Here is a 12,130-nt window from a genome sequence, read left to right as displayed (position 1 = left end):
TTAGTGACATTTCATAAAAGTAAATCAGTCAATTGAAATAAATGAATTTGTCCCTGCTCTATGGATTTTATATGACTTGGTCACAGATACCTTCAAATAAATTTAGGGGCGTGGATCAGAAAAACAGTCAGTAACTGGTGTGACCACCATTTGCCTCATCCAGCGTGACACATCTCCTTCGCAGAGAGCTAATCAGGCTGTTTGTATCTGCTATGGCAGCAACTACTCTTCCTGGGGTCTGGCAAAATTAAAGCAGTTAAACAATTTAAAAAACATTACAATACATTTATTACAGAATTCACAACACACTAACGTACGTGTGTGTATAGTGCGTGTGCTGCCATCCTGTTAAAAGGTAACAGATTATTTTATTACAATGGTTAAAATGTATTTTCATTGTGTTCAATGGTGTTATTCGCCCCCTAGTGGAGCTTTCTGGTACTTAGAAAGACTACACAAACAGGAAGTAGAGAATTTGTGCTGCACGCATAGAAGCAGCTACAAACAACGCTACGGTGCAGGTCTTTCAATGTAGTTATTTCTTGTCACGCTTCAGCCTTGGAAAATATATGTTTTTAAGTTTGATTCAAGCATTTAGCTAATGATGATAATCTTGTTATTGATAGAGTTGCTTACATATCAATGTTGGTTGGTTTACTCACACAATTGCAATGCCTTTAATGTATATCGTTAGCTGTATTACTTTGCTCGTGCGTCATGCAAACGATTTGTAAAATATACAATACTGTAGTTTTGTTACTGTTTCTAGTGTAATATGCTTTGTTATTCAACATAGATGGTTGTACATTATTAGAGTAATGAAAGGAGCCAATTACCATATGAGTAACAATTAGCTATATGGTTTGGCATCATGCCAGATGCATGGTACCTTAGCGCGTGTTTTGTATTTATGCAACTTCAAATGTATAATGTACAGCGACAGTATGTCGGTGTGAATTGAATACTAAAGTATATTCTTTTCTGTATTTTGCAGTTTCACAACATAAAAGTTTTCAATATATTAATTCATGAAAAGTCACGCCTTGGGAGTTTTATTGAAGACTTAGTTGTTAGCTATCTGTCTAGTTTTGCATGGGAACGCAACTCATGGGCAGAATAGTGTGTATGTTTGTGTTTGTGTTTGTGTTAATTCACACTCTCCACTGCTCCATAAGGTGTATTTTTAAATGTTCTTAAATCTGATTCTAGTGCTTGCATCAGTTACCTGGTATGGAGTCATGGCTCTATGTAGTCCTGTATTTCCTCCCATAGTCTGTTTTGTAATTAGGGACTATGAAGAGCTCTGGTGGCATGTCTTGTGGGGTATGCATGGGTGTCTGAGCTGTGTGCTAGTCATTTAAACAGACAGCTCTGTGCTTTCAACATGTCAATACCGCTCACAAGTAGTGATGAATTCAATCTCTCCTCTACTTTGAGCCTGAAGAGATGCATATTATTTTGTATTATTATTTTCTCTCTTTGTATATCCAACGGCCAGCTGTGCTGACCTGTTCTGAGCCAATTGCAACTTTGTGGCACCTGACCACACGACTGAACAGTAGTCCAGGTGCAGCAAAACTAGAGCATGTAGGACCTGCCTAGTTGATAGTGCTGTTAAGAAGGTAAGAAGGTAGAGCTGCACTTTATTATGGACAGACCCATCTTAGCTACTGTTCTCCCCATCTTAGCTACTGTTGTATCAATATGTTTTGACAATGACAGTTTAAAATCCAGGGTTACTCCAATCGGTTTAGTCACCTAAACTTGCTCAATTTCCACATTATTTAGTACAATATTTAGTTGAGGCTTAGGGTTAAGTGAATGATTTGTTCCAAATACAATGCAATCCAAGTTTTTAAAATATTTAGGACTAACTTATTCATTGCCACCCATTCTGAAACTAACTGCAGCTCTTTGTTAAGTGTTGCAGTCATTTAAGTTGCTGTAGTAGCTGATGTGTATAGTGTTGAGTCATCTGTATACATAGACACACTGGTTTTACACACTGGCATGTCATTAGTAAAGATTGAAAAAGTCAGGGGCCTAGACAGCTGCCCTGGAGAATTGCTGATTCTACCTGGATTATGTTGGAGAGGTTTCCATTAACTTCTTATGGCTGGGGGTAGTATTGAGTAGCTTGGATGAATAAGGTGCCCAGTTGCTAATATATGCATATTATTAGTAGATTTTGATAGAAAACCCTCTGAAGTTTCTAAAACTGTTTGAATGATGTCTGTGAGTATAACAGAACTCATATGGCAGGCAAAAACCTGAGAAAAATACAACCAGGAAGTGGGACATCTGAGGTTTGTACTTTTTCAAAGCTTGGCCTACCGATTATACAGTGTCTATGGGGTCAAATTGCACTTCCTAAGGCTTCCACTAGATGTCAACAGTCTTTAGAACCTTGTTTGATGCTTCTACTGTGAAGGAGGGGGAATGGGAGCTGAATCAGTCAGTGGTCTAGGCAGAGTGGCATGAGCTGGTCACGCGCGTTCACATGAGAGTTAGCTTGCATCCATTGCATTTCTGAAGACAAAGGAATTCTCCAGTTGGAACATTATTGAAGATATACTTCAATAATCATTGATTCTATACTTCGTTTTACATGTTTCTACGGACTGTAACGGAACTGTTTGACTTTTCGTCTGGCCTGCACGTCATGAATTTGGATTACTGGGCTAAACGCGCGAACAAAAAGGACGTATTTGGACATAAATGATGGACTTTATCGAACAAATCAAACATTTATTGTGGAACTGGGATTCCTGGGAGTGCATGATGATGAAGATAATCAAAGGTAAGTGAATATTTATAATGTTATTTCTGACTTCTGTTGACTCCACAACATGGCGGATATCTGTATGGCTTGATTTGTTGTCTGAGCGCTGTACTCAGATTATTGCATGGTGTGCTTTTTAGGTAAAGATTTTTTTTAAATCTGATACAGCGGTTGCATTAAGGAGAAGTGTACTTATAATTCCATGCATAATAGTTGTATCTTTTATCAATGTTTATTATGAGTATTTCTATAAATTGATGTGGCTCTCTGCAAACTCACCAATGTAAACTCAGATTTTTGTATATAAATATGAACATTATCGAACAAGACATATATGTATTGTTTAACATGAAGTCCTATGAGTGTCATCTGATGAAGATCAACAAAGGTTAGTGATTCATATTATCTCTATTTCTGCTTTTTGTGACACCTTTCTTTGGCTGGAAAAATGGCTGTGTTTTTCTGTGAAGAGGTGCAGACCTAACATAATCGTTTGGTGTGCTTTCGTCATAAAGCCTTTTTGAAATTGGACACTGCGGTGGGATTAACAACAAGGGTATCTTTAAAATGGTGTAAAATACTTCCATGTTTGAGGAATTTTTATTATGGGATTTCTGATGTTTTGAATTTGGCGCCTTGCACTTTCACTGGCTGTTGTCATATCGATCCCGTTAGTGGGATTCAAGCCATACGAAGTTTTAAAGAACACCGTCTGTGTTCTGTTAGACAGGTAACTCTTTATCCACAATATAGCAGGGGTGTAAAGCCATAACACGTACATTAACGGGCAAAAGCTTTAGAACCCACATCAAATCAAAGGAAGTCTTGAGCTATTGCTCGCCTGAGGTAGAGTATCTCATGATAAGCTGTAGACCAAACTATCTACGTAGAAAGTTTTCATCTGTATTTTTCGTAGCTGTCTATATACCACCACAGTCAGAGGCTGGTCTAAGACAGCACTGAATGAGATGTATTCCGCCATAAGCAAAAAAGAAAACGCTCACTCAGAGGTGGCGCTCCTAGTAGCCGGGGAGTTTAATACAGGGAAACTTAAATCTAATTCTAATCTAATAATAAACCAAATTTCTATCAGCAGGTTAAATGTGCAACCAGAGGAAGAAAACTCTTGAGCGCCATACACAGCGATGCATACAAATCTCTCCCTCGCTCTCCATTTGGAAAATCTGACCATAATTCAATGCTGCTGATTCCTGTTTACAAGCAAAAATGAAAGTGACTCCAGTGACTACATCAGTAAAAAAGTGATCAGATGAAGCAGATGCTAAGCTACAGGACTGTTTTGCTTACACAGACAGGAATATTTTAATTCAAGTGTTTTTCTTTATTTTGACAAATTTCTACATCGTAGAATAATTGTGAAGACATCAGAACTATGAAATAACACATATGGAATCATGTAGTAACCAAAAAAGCGTTAACTTCTCTAGGGTAGGGGGCAGCATTTGGACTTTTGGATGAAAAGCATGCCCAAATGAAATGGCCTGCTACTCGGGCCCAGAATATACGATATGCATATAATTGGTAGATTTGGATAGAAAACACTCTAAAGTTTCCAAAACTGTAAACATAGTGTCTGTGAGAATAACAGAACTGATTTAGCAGGCAAAAACCTGAGAAAAATCCATTCAGGAAGTAGTTTTTTGGTTTTTTTTGTAGTTTTCTATTACAGTATCCATTGACTTAGGACTCCATTTGCAGTTCCTATGCCTTCCACTAGATGTCAACAGTCTTTAGAAATCGTTTCAGGCTTGTATTCTTATAAATGAGGCAGAGCTTTTTCATGCGCATGTGCATTTCTTGTTTACCTTTTGACATGTTTCTATGAAATTTACCGGTACAATTTTGATTTTTTTGTCTGATTATTTTGACTGCATTTGAGCATGTGGATTACTGAAGAAAACACGCTAACAAAACTGAGGTTTTTGGATATAAAGAGACTTCATCGAAAAAAAGGAACATTTATTGAGTAAATTAATGTCTTCTGATTGCCACCATATGAAGATCATCAATATATCATATGATCATCATCAAAGCATTTCATAAAATGACACTGTGGTTGGTTTAACAAGAAGTTAATCTTCAAACCTATGTAAAATATGTTTTGTTTTCTGAATTTTTATAATGAGCATTTCTGTATTTGAATATGGCGCTCTGCAATCTCACTGGATATTGGCCAGATGGGACGCTAGCTTCCCAAGTACCCTAGAGAGGTTAAACAAATCAAAATATATGTTATATTTGAGATTCTTCAAATAGCCACCCTTTGCCTTGATGACAGCTTTGCACATCTTGGCATTCTCTCGAGCAATGGACATTAGACCGGTGGAAATTTGTGCTCTGGTCTGGAGTCCAAATTGATGATTTTTGGTTCCAACCGCCAAGTGTTTCTGAGATGTGGTGTGGGTGAACAGATGATCTCCGCATGTGTATTTCCCACTGTAAAGCGTGGATGTGGTGTTATGGTCCTTTGCTGGTGACACTGTCTGTGATTTATTTAGAATTCAAGGCACACTTAACCAGCATGGCTACCACAGCATTCTGCAGTGAAACACCATTCCATCTGGTTTGGGCTTAATGGGTCAATCATTTTTTTTTCAACAGGACAATGACCCTACACACCTCCAAGCTGTGTTAGGGCTATTTGACCAAGAAGGAGAGTGATGGAGAGCTGCATCAGATGACCTGGTCTCCACAATCACCTGACCTCAACCAAATTGAGCTGGTTTGGGATGAGTTGGACCGCAGAGTGAAAGAAAAGCAGCCAACAAGTGCTCAGCATATGTGGGAACTACTTCAAGACTGTTGAAATAGAAAATCAGCTGGTTGAGAGAGCTGTCATCAAGGCAAAGGGTGGCTATTTGAGTAGCAGACTATGATCGATGATGTCAAAAGCCACACTGAAGTCTAATGAAACATCCCCCACAATATTTTTTATTATCAATGTCTCTTAGCCAATCATCAGTCATTTGTCTAAGTGCCGTGCTTGTTGAATGTTCTGAAAGTCTGGTCAAACACAATTTTTTCAAAAACTTTACCAAGGGTTGGTAACAGGCTGATTGGTCAGCTATTGGAGCCAGTAAAGGGGGCTTTACTATTCTTAGTGACTTTTGCCTCCCTCCAGGTCTGACGTTACACACTTTCTAGTAGGCTTAAATTGAAGATATGGCAAATAGGAGTGATGATATCATCCGTCAGACCCCGATGGCTTGCCATTGTTGATAGACAATAATTATTTCACCTCTTCCACACTCACTTTACAGAATTCAAAATTACAATTCCTGTCTTTCATAATTTGTTCAGATATAGTTGGATGTGTAATGCAGCGTTTGTTGCTGGCATGTCATTCCAAAGTTTGCTCTTCTTGCCAATGAAAAAATCATAAAAGTACTTGGCAATATAAGTAATTTTTTTAATGAATGAGCCATCTGATTCAATGAATGATGGAGCTGAAAATTTCATTGAAGGTGCTTCAAAGCTTTTTACTATCTTTATGTCAGTGTAGTTTCTTTTTCTTTTTATTAAGTTTAGTCACATCATTTCTCAATTTGCAGTACGTTTGCCAATCGATTGTGCAGCCAGACTTATTTGCCATTCCCTTTTCCTCATCCCTCTCAACCATAAAATGTTTAAATTCCTCATCAATCCACAGGGATTTAAACGTTTTTACAGCAATTTCATAAATGTGTCAAGTGTAACGTCTGTTTGCTCTTCATTACACACCACGACCCAACCAAATTCTTTACATCAACAACATATGAATCACTACGAAACGTATTGTATGACCTCTTATTCACTATATTAGGCCCAGCCTTTGGAACTTTGGTTTTCCTAGATATGGCTACTATATTGTGATCACTACATCCGATGGATCTGGATACTGCTTTCAAGCACATTTCTGTAGCATTGGTAAAGATGTGATCAATACATGTTGATGATTTAATTCCTGTGCTGTTTCTAACTACCCTGGTAGGTTGACTGATGACTGATGGTTACAGTTTGAAGCTTTTTCTTGATGAAGCCAGTCAATATTTAAATCAACCAGAAAATACACATCTCTGTTGATATCACATACATTATCAAGGATTTCACACATGTTATCCAGATGTTGATTGTGGCCTGTGGAATGTTGTCCCACTCCTCTTCAAGGGCTGTGCAAAGTTGCTGCATATTGGCAGGAACTGGAACACGCTGAAATTCACGTATACCCAAAGCATCCCAAACATGCTCAGTGGGTGACACGTCAGTATGCAGGCCATGGAAGAACTGGGACATTTTTATTTTCCAGGAATTGTGTACAGATCCTTGTGACATGGTGCCATCCATTATCATGCTGAAACATGAGATGATGGCGGCGGAAGAATGGCACGACAATGGGCCTCATGATCTCGTCACCGTGTCTCTGTGCATTCAAATTGCCTTTGATAAAATACAAGTGGGATCGTTGTCTGTAACTTATGCCTGCCCATACCATAACCACACCGCCAACATGGGGCACTCTGTTCACAACGTTGACATCAGCAAACCGCTCGCCCACACTCTGCCATCTGCCCTGTACAGTTGAAACCGGGATTCATCAGTGAAGAACACAATTCTCCAACGTGACAGCCACCGAAGGTGAGCATTCGCCCACTGAAGTCGGTTACGACGCAAAACAGCAGTCAGGTCAAAACACTGGTGAGGACCACAAGCATGCAGATGAGCTTCCCTGAGACGGTTTCTGACAATATTTCTGTTGTGCAAACCCTAGATTCATCAGCTGTCCGGGAGGCTGGTCTCAGACGGCTTATGGTAGAGACATTTTATGAACATTTAATTATCTTGCAACAGCTCTGGTAGACATTACTGCAGTCAGCATGCCAGTTGCATTGTCCCTCAAAACTTGGGACATCTGTGGCATTGTGATGTATGACAAAACTGCACATTTTAGAGTGGCCTTTATTGTCTCCAGCACAAGGTGCACCTGTGTAATGATATGCTGTTTAATCAGTTTCTTGATATGCCACATCTGTCAGGTGGATGGATTATCTTGGCAAAGGAAACATTGTCACTAACAGGGATGTCAACAAAAACAAAAAACAAAAAAATAATAATAATGAAAAAAATGTGTAGAATTTTTTTAATTTTAATTTTAGCTCATGAAACACAGGACCAACACTTTACTTGTTTACATTTTTGCTCAGCATAAATTATATTTCCTTTAATTCTAATTCAATTCAAATTGGACACTTGTATTGGAATGAAAGACCCCAACTCAATTTAGAAATGAGCCCATCCTGTCACAGACATTACATCTCCAATTACAAAACGCATTAGAATCAACAAGTTATTGATAACTGATATACTATTCATCGTGGTGACAGCCATCACTAAAAATAAAACATTGGCTGGACTCCTCTGCGCACACACACAGCTGTAACAGCTACACAAAGCTCTGTCGTAACCTAGCAACAGCTTCAGCACAGCAGAAGACCACTTCATGTCTGTAGCTGATGATTTTTTGACTAAAGAGCACTTATGTTTGGGAAAAAAACAATAATATAGTATATCTTTGGACTCCTGTTACAGTACAGAGACTTCACGCAGTGGCCAAAACTAATTGCAATTACGTCATAACTGGCAGCTTTGCAGCGAGGAATAGTACAAGACATACACTTTACTTACTACACTACAGTATGCATCCCATCTAAGGTAGCTAATTGTGCAAATTAAGGGGAAAGCAAAGGATGAAGCATACCAAACACCCATGAATGTGTCACTTTTTGTGCATATTGTGGTGACACAGTTTGGAGGGCTGCTATGTTACAGGAAGAGTATTAAGAGAATCGTGACAAAGAGAGAGAGAGAGAGAGAGAGAGAGCTTTCTTTGTTTTCACGTCTTATCCTACTATGACACATATTGTTAGATACTTAAAACAAAATTCTTGTCGCAGTTGTTGCAAATTGTGAAGAAATGTCCTTACATTTCATGCCAGTCTTGAATTGAACGGAGAGAGGATTGGAACTGAAAGTATGTCTGAGGGGGAGAGTGGGGCATAGTGGGAGAGAACGAAGGGTGAGAGAGACTGTGTGTAGGCGAGTGAGAGAGATGGAGGGAGAGATGGAGGGATGATAGTGAGTGTTTGTATAGATGGAAATACAGAGTTGGTTGGCTTTAGGCAGAGGACTGAGAGAGACAGATTCCAGCATACAGCTAGTTAGGGAGAGAAAGCGACTTATAGGGAGAGACTGAGACTGTGTGTGTGTTTTGATTTTGAATTGGAGAGAGGCAGAGAGAAAGGGGGAAAGAGAGGGCAGGAGAGACAAAGAAGCAAGAGAGAGATATACTTCGTTTTGGGAGTTTTCCTTGTGTCTCTCCCTGAAGCAGTTACTCTGCCCCCCTGCCAACATGGACTCCCTGCTAGCTAAAGCAACCTCACTGTAAGTCCTTTATGCATTCTGACCGCAGCTGTTTAAGCCCTCTCCTCTCCTCCTCACCACCACTCTCTACGACCACTCCTCCGAGCCCCCGCACTCTCTTCCCTTGTACTCCCTCCCTCCCTCCCTGTCACTAACTCTCTTTCTCTTCCTCTCTCTCTCTCTCTCTCGATCTCTTCCTCCCCCAGGAGTGATTGTAGGGCTATTGTCGATAGGAGGAAAGAAAAAAAGGAGGAAGGAAAAAATAGGAAATGTTTGGAAAACTGCTCTCTTACCCCGTGTTCCGATTCCAGGGGCTCGGCTTTGACTCGGACTGCAGGCATTCCATCAAGCATTAACATCCTGTTCTCGGGCCGTCTGTGGAGGAAGAGAGGGAGGGGGAGGAGGTGTAAGACGGACGCTGAGTTTGACCATGACTAAGCATCTTAGTTTCACTTTGACACACACATACAGTAAAAAGCTGGAGCTGACACACATCCCAAAAAAGTTGGTAGAGGTGCTGACTAACAGAATAGTAAACTGCACAAAATTACAGAAAGTCACACTACACATAGAAATATACGCAAGCAAATACTGTACACACATACACATGCTTACAATCAAATAGATATTACAGGTATTACAGGTATTGTATGTGCACTGACAAAAACAAACTTAAACACACTGACATACAGTACACAAAGAAATAATCACATCTAAGAACACACACCGCACTCTCTCTGTATAAACAAGCCACATTTTTTTGTATGAAACTACTGTGTTCACTGACGTCACTTGTCTGAGTGTTCCAGTATGTTTACAACTAATCAATGTGCAATAGACATATAATTACCATATTTATATTCCCATAAAACTATAGCACAATAGCACAACCATGGAGATCCGATTAATTTCTATGTTGTTTTTTTTCTTCTTCCTGTGAAGCACATTGCGTTGCCTTTCATGTCTGAAATGTGCAGTATAAATAAAGCTCGATTTGATTTGATATTGGAACAACCATACAAATGGATGTGTCCCAAATGCCACCCTATGCGTACATAGTTGACTACTTTTGACCAGAGCCCTATCACGTCTCAAAACACTCATTTATTATTTGCATTTTATTTCATGGTCCGTTTTGTTAATTACTTCTCAACTTAGTATATAATGATCATGATTGCATTGCACAAAGGCAAAATAGTACAGCCATTTACAATATATGTGCCAGAAATGCTATAGGGAATGTTTCAAGCTTATCACCAAGTCATAGAGTACAACACAATGTAACAAAGATATCGATCCATACAGTATAAACAATTATCCATGTTTGAGCACACAATGACTCGTCCAGCTGACTTGTCCTAATATTCTGCTCGTACATGGATATGACCAAAAATCACTGTTAGCATATAATCAATCACACCAGGTATGGGGAAAGAAAGAGAGAATCGTAGAGCAAGGCTTTAATGCTTACACAGTGAGCTGTTTGTGCATCACTTTCTTTGTCAGCATTGCCTATACCTCCATAGGCAGGCAATCCAATGATTGTTTTCGGGAGGGGGAAGTGTAAAATAATACATGTATTTGTAATCTGAATATCGGGTTGTTTCTGTAGCCTGCAGAATCTTCCCCTGGAGATGTTTTTATCTAGAGGTTGGTTTGGGATTCTTCATTGTTTTGGTGAAAAGATAGTTCAAGAAAAGAACAACACACTGAAACACTTTTCAAATCCACTATGACCCATGAGGACTGGGGAACAGCGGAGATCGTTACAAGTGATTTTCTGGATCATTGATAGTGTGGCTGGGTACAGGTGGAGAGGCAAATTGCTAGAGAAACAAACATTTTCTTCTGTTTCATGCATACTGACAATGACCCAGGTCTCTCCTTCACACAGAGACTCTGATTTTCAGCTAATGCTTCCTAGGCTGGGATTCAGTCCGATCACGGGTTATACAGTAGGTTTTTAAAAGCAATGTTCCCATGTTTTAATTTTTAATTTTTTTTCACCTTTATTTAACCAGGTAGGTCAGTTGAGAACAAGTTCTCATTTGCAACTGCGACCTGGCCAAGATAAAGCATAGCAATTCGACACATACAACAACACAGAGTTACACATGGAGTAAACAAAACACAGTCAATAATACAGTAAAAACAAAACAAAAAGTACATATACAGTGTGTGCAAATGAGGTAAGATAAGTGAGTTAAGGCAATAAAATAGGCCATGGTGGCGAAGTAATTACAATATAGCAATTAAACACTGGAATGGTAGATGTGCAGATATTTGTAGAGATTGCATTCACAGTAAATGCTGCATATAATAGTTGCAATGCATTTAACCAGTGATCGCGTTGGATCCCGGCCCTAGTTGTTCAGCAGACACTTTTGTCCAAAGTGACTTACAGTGAACCTGTACATTCAGTGTGCAGTGTGTGTGAGTGCATGGTGTGTGCGTGCGTGAGCATAATGTGTGACAATGAATGACCTGATTGAATGTCCCATTCACAGTTGATTACGTCTTCTAAGAACACGATAATGAGTCGTACATTACAGTTCTTGGAGGGACAATGTGTTTAAGGAGACATTATATGTTAAAACAGCCCTTTGAAATTGACTGCTTATGGCTTTCGCTGTCTCTAGAATAGCACATGAAACAACATGAACCACATAATACTAGAGTACAGATACCAATGTTATAATGGAGTTTCTCTGAAATTTCTGCATTGAAAACTATTGAATGTCATTCAATCTTTTTTTTTTTAAGTCCTAAGTGAAAATGTAATACAATGTTTAAAGAAAGTACTGCCTATGTGATTCTGAATCTGAACCTCTACCCTACAGACACCTATCACAGTAACAGGGACACAAAGTACACTCATTCAATAATATGGGCAGCTCCTTAGTCCTCAAACTACTCTACCTTTAAGACACT

At 39.2% G+C, this 12,130-nt stretch overlaps 1 protein-coding gene across 2 annotated transcripts in view; it reads right to left on the bottom strand.

The window, feature by feature from the left end:
* The window catches only part of LOC109870890 (Krueppel-like factor 12), a 157,877-nt gene that overhangs the window by 80,871 nt on the left and 64,876 nt on the right, over positions 1 to 12,130 (bottom strand). For both annotated transcript variants that reach the window (XM_020461579.2, XM_020461580.2), the window contains exon 2: positions 9,493 to 9,574. In XM_020461579.2, the coding sequence (XP_020317168.1) occupies positions 9,493 to 9,558 (66 nt within the window). In that variant the 5' untranslated portion in view covers positions 9,559 to 9,574. The remainder of the gene's footprint in view (positions 1 to 9,492; positions 9,575 to 12,130) is intronic.

This window comes from Oncorhynchus kisutch, linkage group LG26, assembly GCF_002021735.2.
Source record: "Oncorhynchus kisutch isolate 150728-3 linkage group LG26, Okis_V2, whole genome shotgun sequence".
Classification (NCBI taxonomy): Eukaryota; Metazoa; Chordata; class Actinopteri; order Salmoniformes; family Salmonidae; genus Oncorhynchus; species Oncorhynchus kisutch.
The sequence above is the reverse complement of the archived record's forward strand: the minus strand, read 5'-3'. Positions and strand labels throughout refer to the sequence as shown.